This window comes from Camarhynchus parvulus, chromosome 21 (assembly GCF_901933205.1).
Source record: "Camarhynchus parvulus chromosome 21, STF_HiC, whole genome shotgun sequence".
Taxonomy (NCBI): domain Eukaryota; kingdom Metazoa; phylum Chordata; class Aves; order Passeriformes; family Thraupidae; genus Camarhynchus; species Camarhynchus parvulus.
Window position 1 is genome coordinate 7263675 of NC_044591.1, and position 26167 is coordinate 7289841.

At 50.7% G+C, this 26167-nt stretch overlaps 1 protein-coding gene across 1 annotated transcript in view; it reads left to right on the forward strand.

The window, feature by feature from the left end:
• Nucleotides 1–25111, forward strand: part of RERE (arginine-glutamic acid dipeptide repeats) — a 164803-nt gene extending 139692 nt beyond the window's left edge. Inside the window, 13 exon segments of the mRNA XM_030963899.1 lie at nt 10181–10343; nt 12378–12470; nt 13198–13397; nt 14485–14646; nt 15824–15937; nt 16592–16891; nt 16893–17088; nt 17091–17958; nt 18158–18380; nt 18840–19560; nt 20868–21014; nt 21190–21370; nt 22158–25111. Coding sequence (XP_030819759.1) covers nt 10181–10343; nt 12378–12470; nt 13198–13397; nt 14485–14646; nt 15824–15937; nt 16592–16891; nt 16893–17088; nt 17091–17958; nt 18158–18380; nt 18840–19560; nt 20868–21014; nt 21190–21370; nt 22158–22191 — 3402 coding nt within the window. The 3' untranslated portion in view covers nt 22192–25111.
• Nucleotides 25112–26167: the final 1056 nt, after the last annotated feature.

Below are 26167 nucleotides of genomic sequence, written 5' to 3' on the forward strand. Positions count from 1 at the left end.
TCTTCCTCCATCTGGCCTGCTCAGATGTTGGACATCCTGTGCTAGTGATTTTTATTAAGAGGTCACATTGTGTCTGTCTTCAGCATGGAATCAGAGGGGCTGATAGTTTACATTGTGAAATAACCAGGTGCGAGGACTTTCCAAATTGTTGTTTCCAGGAGATGAAATCTTCCCATTCCTCGTTAGCAGTGGGGATAATCTCGCAGAGCTTGTCTCCTGTACGTAATGATGAGTATTTTCTGATTTGTGTTTGTAATAAACCCTTAAAGCCCAGCAGCTCCCCCCCGGGTCAGGAGGAAGCTGTGTCAGGGAGGGGAGTGTGCACGTTTGACAGGCCAGGCTTTGTGGGATTCAGCACAGATGTGCTTGGAAAACCTGAAACATCTGGTGCCTGGAAGTGTGGAATGCAGGTCAGTGCTCAGGCACATCAGGGGTTCAGGCAGTGCTGCTGCTGGCACAGCTGCACTGCTGGGGGACCTTCCATCCTGAGTTCTGTGTTTAAATAAAAGCACTTACAGAATGGGACATTTGAGAAACGAGCGGCTGATTCTTCCTCACCTCTCAGCTCTCCTTGCCCTGTCGAAAATGGAAATTTCAGATTCTGTATTTTTTGTTTATTTCAGTGGGTTTGTCTCCTTGGTTTTGTGGGATGTTATCTTCTCAGTGTCCAGCACCTGGTCATACAAAACTGCCAATATACTGGGTTCTAACTTCACCTGGGGAGCCCAGGAGCCTCCTACAAGGCAGCAAACAGAAGCAGCAGCTCCAGCCAACAGGCAGGCAGTCCTTGGTGGCCCAAAGATGCTGCACTGGTGGCAGAATTGATCCCAAGGGACACTTCCTGGCAATGGGCTGCTTCAAATACCAGCTGCAATTACTGCTGTGAAGTACTCACCTAGCAGCAAAAACAGCTCCCAGTTACAACTCAGAAAAAGTTTTGGTGATTATAGTTTGATTCTATTTGTAAAACTGGCATGAGGAAATAATGAAAATATTTTTGAAGTAGTAAAACTTTCTTAATCATTACAAGCCTAATTTCAGGTGTTGGGAAACAAATAAGCATCTGTACACCTTCCTGAGATGCAGGGGGATTAAGTTCCCTGCTGAATAGCAGAATTAAATTTTTAATACTTTGTTTGAACAGGAATTATGAAAGTAGACAATGCTCTGTCCTTGTGCTCGGAGTGTCCCTTTCTCATGCACATGCACAAATTGGCCTTTCACTTAAATTAATTAAAGCTGACATGCAAGCCACAACAACAGGCAGCCTGGGTGGCAGCTGAAATGACCAAAATCTGTCGATATTTGTTTATTGGCTTGAGTAGCTGCTGGTGCTGGATGTGGTTGTGTAAAACCCAGGGAGCAGAGGAGCTGTTCCCATTTCCTGGCAGCCATTCCATGCTGCCAGCACAAAACCAGCTCTTTCTTAACAGCCCTTTCCGAGGCTCAGAAATGGATTTTCCTCCCAGCCACTGTCATTCAATTATCACCTCAGGAAATGCACAGATATAACTGATGATCCCTTTCAAGCATCCTGCGGTTCCCCACTCCTCCCATCCTTCATTTCCCTGCCTGCTCCAGTCATTAGCTGCAGCATTCCCATGTATATTTTATGGGTGACCCTGACGGCTGTCGCTTTGAGGATGTGCAGGGATAATAAGATTGTGCATGTAATGAAGGGCAGATAAATAGAGAAATGTTTACAGGATGGAGTGTGCTGGTTGGAAGCGCTTTATGGCTTCGTGGCTGTGTCACTGACACACCCCCAGGAACCAGGCTCCCTTGGCTTTGGAGTGGAAATGGGATCGGTCCTGGGCTCTGGAAGGGTGGCCAGCAGCAGGGAAATGGGGTTTGTTCCTCGGCCTGAACTCCAACTATACCCAATCAAGAACCTTAATTATGGAGCTGGTGCAAAGAGAGAGTGCAGTAAAAGGGATAATTGGCACCTCCATTGAGCAGATCCTGTTCTGGGTATTGTGCTGCTAAATTCTCATTGTCATTCTCACTATTGGTGGGGAGGTGGAAGTGCAGTGGGAGAGACACAATCCAGCGCAGACAATGCCCTGAGAGCTTTCCTCAGTAACTGGCATCAGTTTCTCTGGGTATTTATCCCACTCCCTGTCAGTCCTGGAGTGTGAGTTCAGAGCTGGAGAGTTTGTCCTGCACAAGGGGCTGGCAGGGAGATGCTGCCTGTGCACCCCAGGGGTGGATGTGGCTGGGGAATGGAACAGGAGCTCTGCTGGCTCAGGAGAAAGCACCTTGTGCCACCTTGCAGGGGCATTTCAGCTCTGCTCCTCATTCCCTGGCCCTGTGTGAGTGCTCGGGGCTGAGAGCATCCCAGCAAGGCTGCAGGACTGGGCAGGGGCTGAGAGGTGTGGGCAGCACCAGACGTGAAGTTAAATTATTGCAGATAAAAGTGGTGGAGAAAATCAGGATTTATAACCCCAGGAACGTTGATAATGCAAGTTGCAAGGGGAAAGTTGAGTAGAAAATAAATACAAAAAATTTTATATATATATTTATATTTATATTTATATTTATATATTTATATATTTATATATATATAATTTATACACAAATTTGTATACATGTATACAAAAATTTAAATAAATAAAAATAAAATAATATATATAAATACAAAAATATAAATATATAACTATATATTTATATATAAATATGTCATTATATATAATGATATGTAATATATTACATATTATATCATTTTATATATAAATATACCTATATAAAAATATATTTGTAATAAAAAATAAATACAGTAGAAAATCAGTGTATAAGGCTGAGGTCCTGAGCTGTCCGTGTTTTGATACCCCCATGGTGGCTCCAGCCCCAGGGATGTCCCTGGGATGTTCCTGGTGACCCTGGCAGGGCTGCACAGGCCTGGGAGCCACCACTGCCAAAGACAGGCTCTGATAATTAATAATGGATGCAGCCAACAGTGTGTGAGTTCCTGTGGGGATTGGGAACTCTGTTGATTAACAAAGAGGAGTCTCTGGAGGAAGAAGCCTTAATTACAAAAGCTTTCTTCCCATTCTGGCCTGATGCAGAGAGGGGTGGCAGCTTTTAACTGGGGCTCAGCCTTAAAACAATGCCCCAGTGTGCTCTGCATTTGTTTGGCAGAGCTGCTAAAGCTGGTACTTAAATCCCTAAAAATGGAGGGGAGAAAAGAGTTGTTTGCATAGCCAGGGTAAGTTCCATAAAATGTTAATTATCTAATTTGCTGCCAGTTTGTGCAACCTTAATTACAAACACTGGAAGAGATGAACAAATGAACTGCATGGAAATGGCGAGTTCGATGTGGCACACAGAGAAGTTACTGGTGGTTTTTTGGGGATAATTTCAATTTCTCTGTGGTTTGCCAAAGCCATGCAGGCAGGAGCAAAGCAGGGATTCCAGCTGTCAGAAAGAGCAGCTCGTGTAGGGCACAAGGAAAGTGAATGTTGAGCACTGGGCCAGGCCTTTCCAAGGATGGATAAGCCTGTCCTGCAGGCCTGGGCTGGAATTCTGAGGGAGTTTCAGGGGCTCTCAGTGCTGGAGCTGCTCACAGAGCTGGAGGTTAATCAGCACAATTGTCCTTCCCACTCTGGATTGATCTCGGCCAATTTATAAATCTTGTGTCTCTTTGTTTCCCCACACCATAAAACTTCAAAAGGACGTGCTGGGACTTCATTTGTGAAACTTCATTGACTTTGTCATCAAGTGAAGATGCTGTACAGTGCTGGAGTGTTGCTGTGTTACTGCAGATAATGTTTGTTTTGAAGGAGAGATTGTTTATTTACATCCTGCTCATGTTCTCCTTTCCTTTTTCCCCCTGACTCTGCAGCCCCTGCACTGACTCTCTCCTCTGATAGTGATTTCATTCCTCTGATAGTGATTCCTCTAATAGTGATTTCATTCCTCTAGCAGTGATTTCATTCCTCTAGCAGTGATTTCATTCCTCCAGCAGTGATTCCATCAGTCACCCATTTTGTGGGACAATTAGTAGGAGCTCAGAAGGGCAAACAGATTCTCCTGGGGCAGTTACAGAAGTGTCACCTGTGTGTTTAGGTGCACAGTGAAATTATTCTAGTCTCTTCACTGCTTGGGGAACTTGGGAGTGAAATCTTCAGGTCCCAAGCTCATTTTGGCACTCCCAGGAGTTCTCTCAGGACCTGTGGCAGCTCTTCAGACAGAACAGGACCCTCATTTGTAGGAGAGAGGAGCTCCTCTTGCCCTGGTGAGTGAGGGCTGAGCAGGGTACCCGTGCTCATTTAGCAGAAACAATTAGAAAGCATAAAGCTCTGTCTGACTGCAGGATTTTTCCACAACAAAATGAAATCCAGAAGATGCAGATGGAGCCTCGGCTGGGTTCCCAGGAAATTCTGTGGCTGTTCCTGTGCTGGGAGTAAATTGAGAGCATAAAACCCAAGGAGTCAGCCTGGGTTTGTTACACACCTGTCTCCTCTTTGGATTGCCACTTGCTCAGCCTGTTTGCCAGGAGTTTCACATAAATGAATGAACCCGGGGAGTTTAACCTCTTGTGTGCAGGGCAGGGAGGCAGTGGGGGACAGCCAATCTCCCAAAACTGGAGTGCAGTTCCAGCAGGGGCCACGGAGCCAGGGCTGTGCTGCCATCCAGGAGATGACAAATGGCCAGAGGGGCTGCAAGGTAAAATGGCTGAACTTGTACTTCTGAAATCTGCCAGAGAGCCCAGACATGCAGGGGATTCCTCAGAGAGCATCCCACGATTTTTAATGGGGTTTTTTGTGGTATTAAGTAAAATATTGCTCGATTTTTAAAAGCCTCTCTTAAAACCTCAGTGATGTGTTGGAATATGCAGGATTCCTGTGCACCCAAGGTGGACATTAATCAGAGCTGCTGAACAAGCTGCTGAGACTTAGTGCTTAATTAGAGCATGTGCAGAGCTATTTGTCGTGGCTGGCAGAGGCGTGGAGCTGAGCCCCTCACTGCAGAAACGGCCAAGTGCAGCTCCTGGGCTCTCACAGCTGCTCCTCCCGGCCCTGCTGCCCTTTGCAGCCCTCCAGCTTGTTCAGGAGCTCCACCTCTTCTCTCCCTGGGCATGGATCATAAGAAGAACCAGGCACAGAGTCACTAAGGCTGGAAAAGCCTCCAGGATCATCGAGGCCAGGCTTTAACCCAGCCCTGCACCTGTCCCCAGGTGTCACATACACCTGGTTGGGTGCTGTTCCCCCCTGCCCTGGCTGTGGGATGGAAGGGATGGATGTTTTCAGTTCTGTCTCCTGACAGTGCAGGGCGATGTCCTGGCTTATTTGTGACCCTGCTCAGGCTCAGTGTGTTCCACTCTGCCGTGATCCAAACCCGTGTTCTGCTCCTGCCCTGGGCACATTCTGGGAGCAGCCTGTGCCAGGGGATCCTAGGGAAGCACTGGAGACTGCTTTTACTGCAGGACTTTGTAAGAATATTAGCTAAATTGAGTTGGCTTAATAAAATCTTGAAGCATTCCAGAAAGATTGTGAATTCATTAAGGCCACAGCTGGCCAGTCTGTTCCCTGTGCTCTGCCATGGCTGTTTCAGCCAGTGAGGAGTGCTGTCATTTACCTTTTCTCTTTCATTACTGCAAAGCTATTCCCCTCCCCCGTGATTTTTTTTTCCCTGTCAGAGCTCGGCTCTGGGGAAATTAAACAGCAATTATTGTGTTTGCTCGCTGTGTTATACCCTAACAGATCCTTGCAGGGAAGTTGGTGTGTGTGTGATTGGCTTGCACAGGAGCTGTCAGGGCCCTCCTGTCCAGGGGTGCACACCCAGCCCTAACCCTTGGTGTGCCAGGCAAGGCTGAACACAAACAGCTCGGGCTGTGGGTTTTACATTTGAAAAGTGCTGATCAGAAATAGAAAACCAGGCCTTGCTGAGGCAGAGGGGCTGCTCTGGTGGGGGTGATGTGCTGGGGGAAGGATGGAGCTGGCACAACACCCGGGTGAGAGTGACAGGAGTGGGACAGGCAGGGGAGAGGTGGCCCCTGGCAAGGACAGTCCCTGCTGGGGCAGGTGAGGGCTGGGAGCACTGCAGGTGTCAGCTCAGAGCTGCAGAGAAACCTCCCTGCTGTGAGCTCCTGCAGGAGGGATCTGAGCCGCATCTTCCTGGGCAGAAATAACCTGCAGAGCAGAGCTGAAAGGAGATGAAGTGTGACTTTTTTATATGCACCTACTAGGTGGGGTGAGATGGCCTTGGCAGGAGCAGGCAGGAGACTGGAGTCGTGAGCTCTGCGTGCATTTCAGAGCTGCTGAAAGCTGAGCTGGTGTTTTTAGTGAGGAACACAATCCCCTCTGCCTCGTGAAACTTGGGAATGTAGGTGTTGTCAGGGAAATGTGCCGTTAAAAGCCTGAATAACGCTTCTCATTTTGCTTTCTGTGTGTTGGGGACAGTTAATCAGATGTTAACATGGAAACACGGAGCTGTGTGTGCAGGAAAGAAGAGGCGCTGGTGTATGGAGGGAAGGTGAGGCTGAGTGACCAGGAGGGGAGCCCAGAACCCGGGAAGGGAAAGGAATCTTCTCCCCACAGTGCTGGAAAAGAGAAAGCTGGGCCTTGGAGGTGCTTTGGGAGGGCACTAACAGCATCTTCAGGGATGTGGCACATACTGTCACCCTAGAGGTTTCACCCTGCCTAATTAAGGAATAAATTACAGCTCATTAGAGGGGTGTCACTGCCCCCTGAGCTGGGCCAGTCTGGGGGTGACAGAGGGGTGGCTCAGGCTGCTGTGCCTTGGTTCTGCTGTGTGCTGCAGCCATGGCCAGCCAGGCTATTGCCCTGCCTTGGTTCTGCTGTGTGCTGCAGCCATGGCCAGCCAGGCTATTGCCCTGCCGGGGCCTGCTCGCCTTGGTTCTGCTGTGCTGCAGCCATGGCCAGCCAGGCTATTGCCCTGCCTTGGTTCTGCTGTGTGCTGCAGCCATGGCCAGCCTGCCCAGAGCACCCGCAGGACAAGGACACTGTGTTTGCAGGCTGGCCCTGCTGATGGCCTGGGAGCCACAAAAAGAGCTTTGGAGCAGCTGCCCAGCCCTCCCAGGCTGGCACAGCTCAGGGATGTGGGATGTGCTGACTGCGAGACCTTGTGGTGAGCTGAGGTGAGATCACCGGGAACAAAATGATCATTACAGGCCATTCATGTCAGAGCGTTCATGCCTCTGTGTTTGCTTGCAAGCAAAAGCAGCAGCTAATTTGCAAGGCAGCCTTTTGTCCCAGGGCCTTTGATCAATGCTGGCCTGTGTTAATGTTTCAGGAGGCTATTGATTTCTGCAGCAGCTTTTGTTCCTGAATTTATGTGCCCTGGCTTTCAGCAGCACGCACTGTGCATGTTTGATTAAAGCTCATTTGACTTCTTGCAGTGAGGCTGGAAGCTGTTTTTGCTCCCTGTTTGGGCAACCAGAGCTTGCCTGACTCAGCCCTTTGTGCTCCAGCCTGTGCCACCCGTGCAGGCAGCAGGAGGGGGGTGATGCTGCCAGGCTGAGCCCCAGCAGTTCATCCCTGGGCATGCAGTTCATCCCTGGGCAGCAGGATGGGGGTGATGCTGCCAGGCTGAGCCCCAGCAGTTCATCCCTGGGCACACAGTGGCACCCTGGGCAGCCCAGGGGATCCTGCAGGGAATTCTTTCCGTGGGTACCTGTGTAACCTGGCATTCTGTGTGTGTCCCCCTCTGACTCTCTCTTGCTCCCTGAGCCCTTTCCTGAGTGCTGCACTGTGCACTCTGGCCATGAACTGCAAGTACAGAGCATTCTTTGGTCTTTTCATCTGTGCGTTGTAGCTGGGGTAAAACTGGTTGTTGAATAAATAGACTTTGACTTCATCTTTATCCCAGTTGTGACTGCACTTCTGAGCCAGTCTCGGGGGGAAAAAGCATTATGGTCATGAGGCTGGCATTTTCTATAAATATCCACAGTTTCTTTTTTAAACTTTGGTTTATGATCTGCATGTATAAATTGTTAAACTTCCCTCGGGACCTGATGGCTTTGCAATGTGTAAATGGAGCTCTAATAGGTTCCCATTCCCTATTTTATGATGGGAGGAGAACAGATTGGTTCCCACTCTGCTGTTGCCATGTGTCAGAGGACACATTAATTCACTGACATAAAGACATGGGATTTACTGACTTGCTCCTTGGTGCTGACACCTCAGATTTGATACAAATGAATTTATAGGTAAAAAACGACTGGTTTCATTTGCAAGAGACTTTCAGCCTGTGCAGAGCATTGCAAAAGCCTCCCTGCAGAGCCCAGCCTGGCTCCTGGCACAGGCACAGCCCCAAGTGGACAAACAGCTGGCCTGGGTGGACTTTGAGCGCACTTAATGGGCTCAGGGAAATGGCATTTCTAAAGCAAACACGTGCAGGGAACAGGCAGGGGCAGAGCAGGGTGCTGGGCTCAGAACTGCTGTTCTGCCCAGTTTGCCATGAGCATTGTTTGCTCATCACCAGGCAGCTGCAGATCCTCTACAGAGGAACACATTTTTAATATTTTTAGTAGGGCTTTAGTCCTTCAGAATCAAGAATTGTAGGTAAGGTTTTGCCCACTTGCTCCTCCTCCCCAGCCATCGCTGTGAATATTTGTTATTTTAATATATGATACTCAAACATAGTTCCATGGTGAGGATCAGCAGCATCATCCCAGTCTGTGGCAGCACAGATTAAAAATGATCTGTTCTGCCTGTTGCCAGAATGTGGTCATGTTCTTTCTTCTGGGGTTTCTATTTTTAAATTAGGCACTGGTAAAATTCTTAAGTGTCTCAAATGTCAGCAGTTAATGTCTAGAACAACATCCTCCCTTTGTCTTTGCAGTGTTTCAGTGGTGCAGGTATTGGTTGTGGCTGTAATTGCTTGTTTGGGGCCCTGGGGAGGGTTTGGATTCAGGCAGGGTCGTTATTGGAGTTAACTCCTGCTCTGCCCGGAGCAGGGGCTGCAGGATTTCCCCACGGAGGCAGCAGGCTGAGGTTATTTGATCACATAAAACACAGTTCAAAGAAACCCTTTTTGTGGGCAGTTCAGGTATGTTTGTTCTGATGTTGATTTTTTCAAGGGGCTGGTTAGAACTTCTCCGTTTTTCTCTTGCAACTTGAAAGCAACAACACCTTTTACCTTAGAGGCAGACAAGTCGCCAGGAAATGATGGGGTTTCAAAGTAAGAGAAAAGAGATTAAAACCACATGCTGTTCTTTGGTTCAGCCTTGCAAACCCAGGTTTGAGTGGCAGCTGCTGCACTTCCTGAATGCAAGCCAGATTCATTATGCTGTGAAATTATCACTCATTTCTCTAGGTGTGCTCTTTTAACTGCTTAATTAATTTAGATGTGGGTATATATATTCAAATTAAAACACGATTTAGTGTGGTGGGGTTGTGTTACGGTTATAGGCTTGTTGTTGAACATGTTTGTACTCAAACTTTGAGCTCCTTACACAGAGTATTGAACAATGGCTGACAAAATGGCAGAGTGTGCTTGGGCTGAGCCCTGTTCTGTCTGTGGACAGCAGGAACTGGGGCAGGTTTGGGGTGGCTGTGGGGTTTGGGGTGGCTGTCAGGTCTAGAGCGGCTGTCAGATTTGGGGTGGCTGTGGGGTTTGGGGTGGCTGTCAGGTTTGGGGTGGCTGTGGGGTTTGGGGTGGCTGTCAGGTTTGGGGTGGCTGTCAGGTTTGGGGAGGCTGTCAGGTTTGGGGTGGCTGTCAGGTTTGGGGAGGCTGTCAGATCTAGAGTGGCTGTCAGATTTGGGGTGGCTGTCGGGTTTGGGGTGGCTGTCAGATCTAGAGTGGCTGTCAGGTTTGGGGAGGCTGTCAGATCTAGAGTGGCTGTCAGATTTGGGGTGGCTGTCGGGTTTGGGGTGGCTGTCAGAGCTCAGTGCCAGGGGATGCTGACAGTGACACAAGGGCACCCTCTTCTGAGGCATCCAGGTGGAGGCTGGCTCCTGGTGCTTCCCAGCCTCTTTCCTTTCCTATGGGGAGGAGTGAAAAAGCATTTATTTACTTATTTTCCTCCTCTGCAAAAGCAGGCAGAAAATATTGAGAGGTTTTTTTTGTGTATCTTACCTGAACAGTTCTTTTTTCTGGCTGAAATCCGTTGTGATTCTTCCTGGGAAAATCCCAGCGAGCTGGGGCAGGCGGGGAGCTGGCAGCCAGGTTGGCAGGTCCCTGTAACCCCGTGCTGTGTGCTGTTGTGTGCTTGCAGGGGGAGCTGATCACCTTCTATTACTACTGGAAGAAGACCCCCGAGGCGGCGAGCTCGCGCGCGCACCGGCGGCACCGGCGCCAGGCCGTGTTCCGCAGGATCAAAACCCGCACGGCCTCCACGCCCGTCAACACCCCCTCCAGACCCCCCTCCAGCGAGTTCTGTGAGTGCAGCCCCAGCTGGGCACTGTCTGGGCAGGGAGCAGCCGGGGAATGGTGCCACACCTCCCGGGGACAGCGGGGAATGGAGCTGGGGCAGCCGCCCTCTCTGCTCCTGCACCTTGCTGCTGGAACGTGGAAGGTGCCTTTGATCAGCCAGGGATGTGTGCAGGCCTTCAACATGAAAGCATCCTGGGAGGATGGAAATGCTGCCCTGGGGTTGGGTTTCCCTACTCTTTTTCTTGGTGCTGTGTTGTATTTTCTCCAGGCTTGTTACAGTAATGGGGATTGGAAAGCACAAGGAAGGAAGGAAGGAAGGAAGTGCTCCCTGCCTGTAGAAATAAGTCCCTTCCATCCTTCTGGGTGACCCCTACCCTCTGCTGGAGCTCAGACTGTGCTGCAGCCAGCACTGTCTCAGGCAGTCTTGGAGGAGCAGTGGCCTTGCCTGGAGCAGAAGTGTCCAACCCAAAGCAGTTCCCCAGTGCAGTGCCTGCTGCCTTGCACAGGGTCCCTACAGGGACAGAAACCTTTGTCCATGTGGGAAAGGTTTAAATCTTCCTAAACCCACATTGCTCACAGAGAAAAGGGGCTGTGGAAGGCAGATTGGCAGATGTAAAAATGAACATGGGCAGGTGGAGGATGTGGTGAGCAGGTTGGACACAGAATTCTGTCCTGGGCACAAGTGAGGGGGCAGGAAAGGGCTGGGAGCTTTTCCCTGCTGAACTGGTGGGAGTTACTGCTGGTCTCTGTGTGCACAAGGAGTGAGGATCTGGACTCCACAGCTCAATCCAAGATAGCCATCACGTGAGAGCTTGTGGCTGGGAGGACCCATCCTTATGGACCTGACTGCAGCATGAGAATCAAAATTCATTTAGCCAAAGAAAGCAAGTGCTGGCCTGGGGTCAGCTCTGCAGTCAGGGTTTGAGCACCTGCAAGTATTAATGTAGGAATCAGGGCAGTGGTAGCTATTAAATGTAACTCTGTTAATTTGAAGGGTAATGAGTTGCTGACAAATGCTGATGGCAAGTACAGGAGAATCTGTAAGCTTTAATCCATAAACTGTAACCTGCGTGTACAAAACATCCTCTTGGAACCTTTAGAAAAACACTGTTCCTGTATCAAGGACTTCTCTTCTAATTAAAGATTAGAACAGAAGAAGCCTGAGGGCTTCCTGCTTGTGCCAAATTATAGCCCTGTTACGTTGTGAATTTATAGTGGTGGGACTAGAAAAATGCAGTGCTCTCAAAAGGGAAATATTTACTCCTGAGGTGTTTAGAAGGTAAGATACAGCTTTTGTGATGTCTGCGTATTTTGAGTGGTTTAGATGCTGCTTTTGAGCTCATAGATGTGGAATCAGTTAATTTGCCACAAAAGAAAGGGACCCTTTGCATATTCTCTTCTTCTTCAGAACATGACATTTTTGCAGTGTAAGTGTGCCATAGGTTAAAACTTTGAGTCCTGTGTTAAGGACAGGAGAGCTGGTGTTAGTTATCCTTTAGTGCCTCTCATCCAAAAGGATCTCAACATGTTTTTCAGAGAGGTCCATGGTATGCAAGCATTGATTCCTCCACCCACAAACAGCTCTACTGCTGGGTAACAAAATAAAAACCAGAAAAGCCACTACAGGACCTGTTAATAGAATCTTGCAGGTTTTAAATATAGAATATTTGATTTCAAATTTGACCAGATTCTAGAGATAAATGCCTTTTCTCTTGAAAATTGTGGGTTTGGAACACAACCTCTTGAACTCTCCATGGATGGTATTTGAATGACAACTTACCTGGAAATGTGGCACGTGCTGAATCAGAGGTTCCAGGAGTTGTATCCCTTGGCACATTCCTGGGATCCTCTTTAACCTGCAGCATGATGAGATCTGCCTTTGCTCAGTGTGAAAAATCAGAAATAACGGCCATGCAAGGCAGGGTGGGGCGTGGGGAGTCACGATCTGTTCCACTCAATGCTTATTTTAGCCAAGTAGGAGGAAACAGAAAATCCTGCTGAGTGTTTATTTTCCATTTTCCTCTTTCTCCCACCCTCAGTGGACCTGAGCTCGGCCAGTGAAGATGACTTTGACAGCGAGGACAGCGAGCAGGAGCTGAAGGGCTACGCCTGCCGCCACTGCTTCACCACCAGTACGTGCCAGTGCCAGTGCCAGTGCCTGCTGGGGCTCCCCTCTGCTGCTGCCTGGGGCTGGCTCCAGCCAGCAGGAGCAGCTCCTGAGCTGGTACAGCTGTTCTCAGCAGTGTGGGGGTGAATCAGCTAAAATATGCAGCGTTCCTAACAGCTAATCAGGCTTTGCCATTGCAAATTAATACAAAGGAGGAGCCTGAGGTAGACATTTCGACAGGACTAAATCTGCATAATCCATAATCTATGTAATCAATTTGTGACCTAATGAGTCACTGTTGGGCTGTGGCTGTCACACACAGAACTTCCTGGTGCTGCACCAAATCTCCTGTGCATCAGCCCCCTCCCTTCCTGTGGCTGCTCCCGAAGGTTGTTTGATGCTGGGGAGTTTGCAGCTGAAAGTGGAAGCCCCAGAATGGGGAAGGAAATTAGAGGTTCAGAGCTCACTTCTCTTGCAGAAACCACAGGTTTGAAGGACAACAGCTGCTTGTTAGCTCCCAGGTAGAGCAGATAAGGTTTCTTTCTGTGCCTCAAAGCTGTAGTTTCTTAAGCAAGCAACCATAGTTTGTAAAAATTGAATATTGAGGATGTGCGCTGGGACAGGACAAACTTTTCCAGAACCTTTTCCAACTCCGTTACCCATAGAAAAGCAGCTTTTTTTAACAATTCCCTGTGTTTGTGCTGGGCTGGGTGCTCTGTGGGGTGCTGAGCTGTTGCTTTCCCTGCCCCAAGCCTCCAAGGACTGGCACCACGGGGGCCGGGAGAACATCCTGCTGTGCACGGACTGCCGCATCCACTTCAAGAAGTACGGGGAGCTGCCGCCCATCGAGAAGCCCGTGGACCCCCCACCCTTTATGTTCAAGCCTGTGAAGGAGGAAGATGATGGCCTCAGTGGGAAGCATAGCATGAGGACACGGCGCAGTCGAGGCTCGGTGCGTCTCACCCTCCTGAATGCAGGGGTAGAAGGAGCCAGAGCCCTGAACTGCCTGGTTTGCCATGGGCTGTGCTGCTCCTGCTGCCTGTGTGTGCTGGGGGGGCTTTGCTCAGGCTGAGCTGTCTCTGGAAAAGGAGGATGGAATGTCCCTGCAGGCTGTGTTATTTCTCTGTCATGACTGGCAGTGGGCTGTCACCATGAGGGGGCATTGACAGTGCATTACAGATCCTGTGCTAGTACATGTCCTCCTTCCAGCTGCATCCTGTCAGAGGTGTGCCCTTGGGAGGGGTTAGAAAAAATCAGACGGTGTTCATGTGGTCTCCTCATGTTACTGGAGTTAAAGCCTCTTCCCTACAGAGAGCTCTGCTTTGCCTCTGTGGTTGGTGTGCTCTGAGTTGTGACTCGGGTGGGGCACCAGGAGCCTTCCTGGGAGCAGCTCTGGGTGATTTATCTTGGACTTGGGTTTAGCTGAGGGAAAGCAGCAGATGGATTTCTTTCCTTGCCCTCCCCTCTCTGTCTTTCTGAAGAGGATGATGTGACCATTGATTGTAAATACCTCGTGAGGCTCCACTCTTGGGGAGTGTTGGCTTTCGTAGTCAGTCCTCCAAAAACTGCCAAACTGGCAGGGAAACAGCATTAATTATTGAAATGTACTCTACTGATCCCTTACTGATAGAGTAGGTAGTCAGATAGAGCTTTATGCTTTCTAAAGCATAGCAGGAGCATGCTGGAACTGGGGGTTTAGACCTTGGCTGCCAGCAGATGGAGCATTTTTAATGGAACATGGGGTCCTCTCCTGCCTCAGGCCCCCTCGTGTGTGTGCTGTGTATGGGAACATCTTCCTAAATGCCATTTCTAACAGCTTTTGCTGATTAAATAATCAGCACTTAAAGCTTATGAGTAGGCAGATTAAGGATTTGCCTCCTTTTACATTTGAGTCCGGTTGGGCTTTAAAGGAAGAAGTGCGGAAATGCTGCAGGTTTTTGGTGCCGGGCTGTGCCAGGGCTGTGCTCCCCGTGGCCCTGGCGGGGCAGAGCACTCTGAGGGGTGTCTCGGTGCTGAGCTGACCCGGCTGTTGTCCCCAGATGTCGACCCTACGCAGTGGCAGGAAGAAGCAGGCAGCCAGCCCCGATGGCCGCGCCTCGCCCATCGCCGAGGACGTGCGCTCCAGCGGCCGCAACTCGCCCAGCGCCGCCAGCACCTCCAGCAACGACAGCAAGGCTGAGTCCGTCAAGAAATCCACCAAGGTAACCCCACACCTGGGCTGCCTCGGGCGGGTAACCCTTCCCCTGGGCTCTCCTGGCCAGGGCTGCACACCTGAGGCCCCTCGAGCAGGTACAGGAGGCTGGGCAATCTCTCCGTGACCCAAAAACCCTGTGAGTGTGGATATGGCAGAGTGTGGGGCAGCCTGGAGATGCTTTGTGCCTGGCCAGGGAGGGGTGGGAGCGATCCAGCCTCTCCAGTAGCCCCGCATCACCTCACTGCTCTCACAGTAAAGTAATCCCTCCACTTTGGATGCAAATGTGAGCATTAAACTCAGGGGAGTAATGCAGATCAGAAATGCTGAATTTAAGACAAGTAGACAGTTTTGGGGATTTTTTGTAAGCAGTACTTAATCTGTGTTTACAATGGAGTATGAACATTCAGTAATTGAGTCTGCTTCTGCTACTGTTTTCTGGAGGTGTATTTGCTTGATTGTTCAGAGCAAGCTGACAGCTGAGTCTGTTCAAATGAATTGAGTGCCTTTCCAAGAGAGTTCTAAAGAAACAAAGCCACATGAAGCTGAAGGCTTACCATTGAGCAGTGTGAATTGAGAAGTAGCAAGTTAAAAATAAATATTACACCCAAAAAAAAAAATCAAAATGAGCATGGAGCAAGTTTTCACATTATAAAACTGAAAACTTGGCAGAATTTAAAGTTAGGTAATTATGTGATGCACAGAGCTTTTCCAGGCCATGGGAGAAGGTAGTAATCTCAGAATAGCTATTCACTCTTGGCCCTGTATTTGAGGGGATCTAAAAATATTCCTCTCAAAATATCAAGAGTAGAGCAAGACTTTCATGCAGCAGAAGGAGGTTTATCCTGTCTCCTGCAGAAATTCTGGCTCTGTCTTGCACCAGTTAATAACTGTGTTGGTCTGTGTTGGAAGGGTAACCTGGGCCACTTGATCTGCTGTGAGTTCCTGATGGACTTGGTCCTGCCCAGCTCTCTTTAAAATATCCCTTCATATGAGGAATGCTTTATGAACTTTGCCTTTTTCCTACCGGTTTGGTGTGCATTGGAGTGCTCTTAAATACTGACTATGTCAGCTCCTGAGTTCTGCTGCTCCTTAATTTGTGTTAAAAAGAGTGGCACTGGCCTACACTCAACTTACTTTGCATTTACACCACTGGTGAGTGTTGTGTTCTGTTTCCTTTGTGGCAGAAGATAAAAGAAGAGGTATCTTCTCCTCTCAAGAACTCCAAGAGGCAGCGGGAAAAGGCAGCGTCTGACACGGAAGAACCTGACAGGTCCAATGCCAAAAAATCCAAAACTCAAGTGAGTCCCACACAGGAGTATTTCCTCTTAGGAGAATGGTTTGAGGTGGGGAGGGGGCGCAAATCTGGTAACAAAGCAAAAACATTAAATCAGTTTAAGCCACAGCAAATTGTAACTTTATCTGTGGCTGGAAAGCAACCAATGTTATAATGTGTTCCTCCTGCTGAAAACAGTGGAGTGATATGGGGTAAGTCCAGAAGTTGGATTTTTTCTTTGTTTTAATATTGAAATCAACCATATAGGAGTACAGTGGATTGTTCTCCATTCCTTTCCTCCATTTCTTTGGTAAATTTAAATTTGGGTTTTGTCTTCTCTGACAAGTTAGAAGACCACCACTGGAGTTGTCACAAGAGAAATCTTTTCCATTGCTGGTCACCCTCACAGTGAAGAGTTTTGCTATGTTCAGCAGGATCCCTCCTGTATTTCAGTTTGTTCCTATTGCCCCTGGGCACTGTGGGGGGGATCCTGGTTCTGCTGTCTTTGCACTTCCCTTGGGTATTTGTGTTCCTGTGCTGGTTTGGGCCGTGGGAGGTTCAAAGGGCACCTGCACCTGTGTCTGCACAGCCCATGTGACAGACCCCATCCTGTGGCACACCTGGAGTGCCCTGGTGTGCGTGTCCCGGGCTCAGTGGTCACTGCTGCCTCTCCCCACAGGAGATCAGCAGGCCCAACTCCCCCTCGGAGGGAGAGGGCGAGGGTGAGAGCTCTGACAGCCGCAGCGTCAACGACGAGGGGAGCAGCGACCCCAAGGACATCGACCAGGACAACCGCAGCACGTCCCCCAGCATCCCCAGCCCCCAGGACAACGAGAGCGACTCGGACTCCTCTGCTCAGCAGCAAGTGCTGCAGGCGCAGCCCCAGGTGCTGCAGGCCCCGAGCGGCTCTGCCCAGGCTGCAGCTCCCACGCCGCCGGTGCCAGCCCCGCTGCCGGCGCCGGCGCCGCCGTGTCCAGCGCCGCCCGGCGCCCACGCAGGCGTCGCCGCCCGCAGTCGCAGCCCTCGGGCCAGCCCCAGCCCTCTGCTCCCCAGCTCCCCACTCGCACATCCAGCAGGCCCCCGCGCTGCACCCGCAGAGAATCCCGTCACCCCACCCTCCCCTGCAGCCCCTGAGCGTGTCCCAGAGCCAGCCCGCGCCCGCCCGGCGCAGCCCCGCTGCTCGGCCAGCCCCAGCCTGCCCCGCGCACGCCTGCAGGCGCAGCCGCTGCTGCCCCACGGCCCCGGGCCTGCCCAGCCCTTCTCCCTGCCCGCCCAGCCCGCTCAGTCTCAGGTGCCCCTCCAGACGCAGGCCCCGTCGCACTCGCACTCGGGGCTGCAGGCGGCGCAGCCCGTGCTGCCCGGCACGGCCTCGCTGCAGCCGGCGCAGCCTCCCCGGGAGCAGCCTCTGCCGCCCGCCCCCATGGCCATGCCTCACATCAAACCTCCCCCCACCACCCCCATCCCGCAGCTCCCCACTGCCCCGGCCCACAAGCACCCTCCCCATCTCTCGGGGCCGTCTCCGTTCTCCATGAACTCCAACTTGCCCCCGCCGCCCGCTCTGAAGCCGCTGAGCTCGCTGTCCACTCACCACCCTCCATCGGCGCACCCTCCTCCCCTGCAGCTGATGCCTCAGAGCCAGCCTCTGCAGTCCTCTCAGGCCCAGCCTCCTGTTCTGACCCAGAGCCAGAGCCTTCCTCCTCCTGCCAGTCACCCTCCCTCCGGACTCCATCAGGTTTCCTCGCAGCCCCCCTTCTCTCAGCACCCCTTTGTGCCTGGGGGCCCCCCTTCCATCACGCCTCCTTCGTGCCCCTCCACCTCCACGCCGCCCACCGTGCCTGGCATCCCTCTGCAGACCCCCATCTCCACGTCAGCAGCTTCTAGTGGGACAGTGCCCGTGGTGACAGCCTGCACGCTGCCACCCATCCAGATCAAGGAGGAGGTCCCCGATGAGGCTGAGGAGCCGGAGAGCCCTCCACCTCCACCGCGGAGCCCATCCCCAGAGCCCACGGTGGTGGACATCCCCAGTCATGCCAGTCAGTCAGCCAGGTAAGGAGCTTTCAGCAGTGCTCTGCTTTCCCTGCTTTATACTCCACTGTGTATATATAAAACCAGTAGAGTACAGTGAATTTTCTCCTGGCTTTCTGGGAAGCTGTAGTGTTTGGTCTGAGTGTAGAATGATATTTTTTAGTTTGGACACTTTGCACCTTTCCCAGAGCTGAGCTCTTCTCTGTTTTGTTCCTTTCAGGTTCTATAAGCACCTGGACCGTGGCTACAATTCATGCTCCAGGGCAGACCTGTACTTCATGCCTCTGGCAGGATCCAAACTGGCCAAGAAGAGAGAAGAGGCCATCGAAAAGGCCAAAAGGGAAGCGGAGCAGAAAGCCAGGGAAGAGAGGGAAAGAGAAAAAGAAAAAGAGAAGGAAAGAGAGCGGGAGCGTGAGCGTGAGAGAGAAGCGGAAAGAGCTGCGGTAGGTGCAGTTCTGGCTCAGAGCTGGGGGAGGGAATTGGTGGCTGGGTCTGACCTGGGTGATGGCTGCAGGATGCAGATCCCCAGGAGCACTTTAACCCTGTCAGGGCTCTCTGAGTATGGAGCTGTGTGTATGGACTGAAATCCAGCCCACTCTGAGCACCTCTGACCTGCCTGGGACTGTCTTCTCCTTAAAGGAAATGGAGAGTTTCTGCCCCAGGTTTGGGTCTGTGGGAAGCCAGAGCAGCTGGGCAGAATGCGGCCAATTGTTGGCATTTACCTTGCAGCAGGAGAGCACAGTGCAGACACAGTGGATGCCTTTGTGTCCTGTGCAGGCACACGAGTGCTGTCTCCTGGGAGAGGGCTGGCGGTGGAGGGGAGGGGTGTGTTTGTGTGTGAGGCTGAGCTGCTCCAAGGCAGCTGTGCTGACCTGAGGCTGTTTCCCCGCTGTGTGCAGCAGAAGGTGTCCAGCTCCTCGCACGAGGGCCGTCTGGGCGAGTCGCAGCTCAGCGGGCCGGCCCACATGAGGCCTTCCTTCGAGCCGCCCCCGACCACCATCGCGGCCGTGCCCCCGTACATCGGGCCGGACACGCCGGCGCTGCGGACGCTCAGCGAGTACGCGCGGCCCCACGTCATGTCCCCGACCAACCGCAACCACCCCTTCTTCGTGCCCCTGAACCCCACGGACCCGCTGCTGGCCTACCACATGCCCGGCCTGTACAACGTGGACCCCGGCATCCGCGAGCGGGAGCTGCGCGAGCGCGAGATCCGCAAGCGCGAGATCCGCGAGCGGGAGCTGCGCGAGAGGATGAAGCCCGGCTTCGAGGTGAAGCCCCCAGAGCTGGACGCGCTGCACCCGGCCACCAACCCCATGGAGCACTTCGCCAGGCACGGGGCGCTGACCATCCCGCCCGCGGCGGGGCCTCACCCCTTCGCCTCCTTCCACCCGGGGCTGAACCCGCTGGAGAGGGAGAGACTGGCGCTGGCGGGGCCGCAGCTGCGGCCGGAGATGAGCTACCCGGACAGGCTGGCGGCCGAGCGCATCCATGCCGAGCGCATGGCCTCGCTCACCAACGACCCCCTGGCGCGGCTGCAGATGTTCAACGTCACCCCCCACCACCACCAGCACTCGCACATACACTCGCATCTACACCTACACCAGCAGGACCCCCTACACCAAGGTGAGCCCCGGCAGCTGGGCACTTCCCTGGGGAGCAGCTCAGAATGGGCCCAGTGTGACCCTGGAGCTCTGAGCAGCTCAGAACGAGCCCAGCCTGACCCTGGAACTCAAATAGTAAAATTCCTGAGCCCCGGCAGCTGGGCACTTCCCTGGGGAGCAGCTCAGAATGGGTCTGACCCTGGAACTCAAACAGCAAAAGTCCCTTTTGCCATGTTTGTGCTGTGGTTCTGTGCTGTGGAAGGTTGTGGTAACTAAAATGCAGTTACTTTTTGTAGGGTGATGGTAACACCACAGTGATCTTCCTTCAGACTCTCACTGTGAAAGCTTTGCTGGTTTGTTGTGGGTTGGTTTTTTTAAGTTCTGCTGTCCTAGAGCAGCACCTTACAGTAGTAATAATTAATGGTCTCAGAAGTGAATCTGTGCCTTGCCCATTTCTGTAGCAAGATCCGTGGTTACTGCTCCAGAGGTCTGGAGCCCTGGAGATGAGGCACTCAGCAGGAGTTTTCACATTTTCTGGTGACAGACTGGAGAGAACAGGCACCAGGTGCTGCAGCTGCCAAGGGAGGGGAGGGGAAAATCAGAGTACTTAAAATGCAGGTTCTGATGTCTGGTTACCATTGCAGTGTTTGTGCAAGCAGATGTAGAATCCTTTGCCCTGGAGCAGTGTCCATTAAATGTGCTGGGATGCCCACTTTTGGAGTTGGAGGGAATGTGAGCAAGGAAAGCAGCAGGGCAGTGTGAGGTTCTTGAGGGCTGGGGGGTTGCAGGTAGGAGATGTCAGAATGCTGAATATCAGCATTCCTGAAGCTGCTGAGGCTCACTGCAGAAATCACAGGTGGGCTCAGGTGCAGGCAGGTTTGCAGACCCCCTGACAGCACAGGAAGTCTGACCCAGGCCGTGTGTGTACAAGGATTCTGCTGCCAGGTGAGGCAGTCACGGAGCACCTCTGTGCAGGTGAGTCTGGATGTTCCCCAGGTGCTTGTTCTGGACAAAACCATGGCTTGTAAATTGTCCCTTCCACTGCAGAGAGGCTGCTGCAGACACAGCCAAGGCAATTCCCTGCCAAGGCTCTCTGTGTGTGTTTGAGCAGTAATTTGGCTTTGTGCTCTGCCAGGTTCAAGCACCGTCAGGGGCTCTTGGGTGCTTCTTGCTCCCGGTTGCTCCACTGGTGATGAAGGCTTTACAACCCCTGTGTCTCCTCAGAGTGGGGATGAACAGAGGGTAGAATGACCCCACATTGGTGCTGGGAATTGTTCTGGCTCTCTGTTCCTTTCCCCTGTGGAAACTCTTTCTCTCCTTCTCTCTCAGGCTCAGCAGGACCTGTCCATCCCCTGGTGGATCCTTTAGCAGCTGGACCCCACCTGGCACGTTTTCCCTACCCGCCTGGGACCATCCCCAACCCATTGCTAGGGCAGCCACCTCACGAGCATGAAATGCTCCGGCATCCAGTCTTTGGTGAGAGCATTTTATGGTGCTTTGCAGGGCTTGGCTTTGTTCTGCAGTGTTACTTTTTATTGTGGGGTTTAACATGTCTCAGTGGGGGTAGCGAGCTGTGGCTTTGGGTGGTTGTGGTGACTCATTGGGGTGAACAAGGAGCAAAGCAGAGTGTGAACGTGGTGCCTGTCCCCAGGTACCCCCTACCCTCGGGACCTGCCTGGTGCCATCCCACCTCCCATGTCAGCAGCCCACCAGCTGCAGGCCATGCACGCGCAGTCGGCAGAGCTGCAGAGACTGGCAATGGAGCAGCAGTGGCTGCACGGCCACCCCCACATGCACGGCGGGCACCTACCCAGTCAGGAAGATTATTACAGGTGAGCCTGCAAGGAGGCCTTCTGGGCACCTGGGAATTCCGTGGTATTTCCCCACATTCCTTCTTTTTCCCTGGGAATTTTCACCTCTCTTGCTGTGCGCTGAGCCCCGATGCAAGTACAGGTGAGGGCTGTGCTCAGACCTGCTCTGGGCACGTGGAAGTGAGGTCCAGGTTTCTGACACAACATGAAAGTAGCTGAGTGTCTCCTACTGCAGAATCCCCAACCATGTCCCACCTGCACAGCTGGCACTGGTGCCCATGCCCAGGTGTGGGGCTCCCTGTGCCAGGGCAGTGCCCAGGGTGGTGCTCAGTGGAATTTGCAGGCATCCCCAACAAGGGAAGAGATGAGAATCTTGACTCCATGTTTCAGAAGGCTGATTTATGATATATATTATATTAAAAGAAAATGATATATTAAAACTATACTAAAAGAAGAAATGGATTTCATCAGAAGGCTTGAAAAGAAAGGAAGGAATGATAATAAAATCTTGTGACTGCTCACAGCCCCCACACAGCTGGCTGTCATTGGTCATCAGGTAAAAACAAGTTCACATGCTGGGTAAACAATCCTCCAAATCACATTCCAAAGCAGCAAAACATGGGGAAGCTGAAGCTTCTCAGGAGAAAAGATGCTAACAAAAGGATTTTTCATAAAATATGTCTGTGACAGTGCTCAGAGTTCCAAACCTGCAGCCCCTGCTCTCTGTAGGGGTGGCAGGAGGGCAGGGCAGTCTCCTGTGTCTCACACCTCCTTTGTTGTGTTAAAATGAGTTTTCTTTCTCTTGCAGTCGACTGAAAAAAGAAGGCGACAAACAGTTGTAATAAATTATTTATTTGTAACGCTGGCTATGGAAACCCCAGTCCTTGGGAAGGAGTGGAACATTTTTACATACAAGAAGAGCTACAAAAGGAAAAGAATATCTTATAAAGATTTCTTTATATATTTAAAACAGAAGCAACCACCCAACAAGTAGAGACTTATCAGCATAGTGTTCATTTGTAGAGAAGATTTCTCAAGACTGGTGTGGGTCTCCCTGCATGAAAACGTATTCAGAAGCCTCTTGGAAATACAGGACTGTGTGGAACATTCAGAGAACTTCCTGCAATCTTGGTTTTTTTTTTTTCTTTTCTTTTCTTACTAGTTTGTTTTCAGTAGGTGCTAGAATCAGGTTCACAACACAAGTCACTGTGCGTGAAGGGACACTCAATGCATCTATAGGTAATTAAAAAAAAAAACAAGGATTGCAAGTAGGTGACATAACAAGCTCTGAATCCAAGTGCTATAATAATAAAAAAAAATCTACTTTTATTTTAATACATTGTAGGAAATCTTCATAATTTTAAAAGAGAGCTCAGTTCTGCAGCATGGCTTTTTAAGTCTGTAAATAACTTTTTTTGGGTAGAGGGGAGAAACAAAACAAAACAAACTCCAGAAACATTTATCTTGATTTTCAGTAACATCACAAATTGTGAATTCCTACCTGGTATTGACAGAATACAGAGTTGATTTTTTAATAAAAAATATATATATAATTATCCCTTTAGTTAAAGGGAATGATGGGTTATCAATAATTTCAAATGGGTAAAAGCTTGACATTTGGTTTGATATCAACAATAAGCATTAAAGGGATTTGCAGGGATAATGTTGCAAATGACTGTTTCTGTTCTTGGTTTTCGGTTGGTTTGGTTGTTTGGGGGTTTTTGTTGGTGTTCCATCTCTCTGTTCTGCAGCTGATTTTGTTGAGTTGGGTTTCTCAGCAGCTCAGATGTCCCTTGGACCCCGCTGGCCCTTTGGGTGCCACCTTCAACGGTTCATTTTTGTGTGGCCATAAAACACTTCTTTCCTGTGAGATTTGAAACTTAACCTAGCTCCATTGGGTTTAACTTTGGGCAGAAAGTTCAGAGAAGTAATCTGTTGTAAAAATCTCGTTTTTAGCTGTTCCATGGCTCAGACCAGTGCAGCCAGAGTTGTGCATGCAGTGCATACCTGGGGAGGACGTGCTTTTCCTGGCCTCCTGCTGCACGAGTTCTTAAGGAAAGTGGACTTGGCAACTTGGTTTTCATTCAGTTGTGTTGCAAAGACCAGTCTGGTTTTCTCTTTGACTGTTTGAGTTTGGGTTTTTTGTAAGCAGAAACTGCTTAACTGCCAGCACTGCAGTGTCCCCGAGGAACTGAGTGCTCTGGGACAGTGGCACTGCCTCCCACCCCACAGTCCTGCAGGGCAGCTCCTCTTGCTGCTTCCACCAGGATGGGGAGAGGAGAGGAGCACGCAGAGAGCGTTAAAGGAGACAGCTCTGCTCACAAGGCAGATTTTTAAAGTTTTTTTCCCGAATTTTTCTTTGCTGGAGCAGAGGGCGATGCGACCAATGGACATCTGAACCTGCTGCTCATTTTTTCCTGCTGGTGCACAACTCCCCCATTCTCTCTCTCCACTCACGAGTGCTCTCTGCTGTTGTAGCCTGTCCAGTGTGATGGTCGTGTCCTAGGACTGTCCTGAGCCCCTCGGGTAAAGTTGTAGTTACTCAGCTGCAGGCACAGTGCTCCTCCACCTCGGCTGCTCAGCCCACAGTTCAAATGCTCTAGGCCCACGAAGGTGAGGGTAGAGGGGAGAGCAGGGGCTTTTCCTGCTGAAATTGCCGTTTTGCTGTGCCCCAGTCTGCAGTGCTGAGGGGTCTGATCAGTGCTGCTGTGTTAACTCTGGGCGTTGGGAGGGACAGGTTGTGTTCTGGGCTGGGAACCCCCAGGTCAGTGCACAACGGAGGGAGGTGAACTCCTGCTCCATGGCTGTGGCAGTGCTGGGGTGAAGAGGGTTCCTTGTGGGGCTGGGATAATTTCTGCTCAGGGCTGAGCAGCCAGGAGGATGGGCCAGCTCAGCAGAGACTGCCTCAGTTTTAGTTTTAGTGCTTTAAAGGTCTCATCAGGCACATTTCAGTTCCGTTTCTCCCCTCCTTTTGTTTTACTCTCTGGAATTGGGGAGTTTGGGAGAGTTCAGCCACTTGATCCGTTTCTTCTGACTCTTCTCTTGCTGTTTTTTAGCCATAGTTCTTCAGAAAAAGGAAAAGCTAATTCCCTCCAGTGGTCCTCTCTGTATTCCTTATTTCTCAGCTGAAGTTGCTGTCTGTTCTAAAGCTGTTCATTGATATTTTTTTCTTTTTCCCAGAAGAGCATTCTAATAATTTTATGGGAGCTTTTTTGTTCACATCATTCAGCAATTAAGCATTGGAATTCCTCAGTTTTAGCCAGTGATTAACTACAACTTTACCTGCAGTGGCTTCTGAAGCCATCTCGGTGTTCGATGCCCTGTTAAAAAAACCAACCCAGACCTTTTGATTTCCTTTCAAGAAATCTCTCTTTATTTTTCCTCTGTTCCGAAAGTTTATTTTAAGATTTTGCTTTAGTGTTTTTGAACCGTCTCTCTTGTTCTATGTCGTCATGGTTGAGCTTGTTTCACTGCACCGTTGAGCAGAGTGTACATTCTGACTGCTACATTTATATATATCTTGAAGCTTAATGTATATATGAGTAGTTTGCCATGGGATAACACAGTGTAAACAGAGTAGAAACCCAGAAATCGTGACTTCTGTGTTCTCTCCATTTGAGTATTTTGTAATTTTTTTGAAATATTTGTGGACATAAATAAAACCAAGCTACACTACAGCAGCCAGGTTTTGCCTGCAAGTGAAATGTGTCTCGTGATTGTTGTTGGTGGGAGAGGAGCTGCTCTCAGCTGGGGTGATGTGGGCGCTGCCGTGGCCACCTTGTCTGGTTCAAACCTGTCTTTTTTGGCTTTATTTTTTCCGTCTTTGAGATAATTTTGTTTTTAACACACAGTGCACAAACACCAACATCAGGTCCAGTTCCAGTTCTGCATCCTTGAGTCCCACTGCTGCTCTGCTGCTCAGTTCCCAGTGTAATACCCTGGGGATACCCCAGCAGCTGCATTTTTGGGAATTGCTTTTCCTGACAGAAGAAACTGGAAACAGATTTTTCCTTGTTTGTGCCAGTGTTGAACACAACTGACCCCGAGCTGGCCAGAGCTGCCCTGCACAGGGGAAATTGCAGAGAGGGAGATGCACAGTAACTCACTGCTCTCTGAAAAGCTGAAATTTGCCTTCAGTTCCATCAATTGGTGCTCCCCAGGGGCTGCAGTGTGTGACAGGTGAGGATCAGCACAGTAACTCAATGTTCCCCCACTGAAAAGCTGAAATTTGCCTTCAGTGCCATCAATTGGTGCTCCCCAGGGGCTGCAGTGTGTGGCAGGTGAGGATCAGCATCTCCAGGTGCCAGGGCAGCCTTGGGATGGCACAGGGAGCTTTGCAGAGCAGTGCTGGTCAGGAGGGAGGTGGGCAGGTTCCTCCCTGCTCTGGGATTTATCAGGAATATCAAAGCAATCTGGAATTTGGGCTCGGGGCAGGGTAATCGCTGCTCTGAGCACACAGAGAGAGCTCTGAGCTGCTGCTGGAGGGGGCTCCATGACAAATGGCATGAGAGGCTGCTCTATTTATACCCCTGGCATTTTATGAGGGGAAGGTCAGCTCTTGTCTGCTGCAAATAGCTTCTCAAAGTGCTTTTCCCGAGCCTGTGCTATGTATTTTGACGTTGCTTTTTTTAATTCCTTGTGCTCAGTGCAGAACTTGAGGGGGCTCGGGCTGCCCTGTCCTGCTGAACAGGTCCTGAGTTTCCAGCTGTAAAATGATGAATTCCACGGGGACGGGGCTGGGGAGGACTTTTAGCCCCGGATAAATGGAACAGTGCAGGTATTAAATTGTGGTTCTGTGTTAATGGGGTTGTGCTGTGG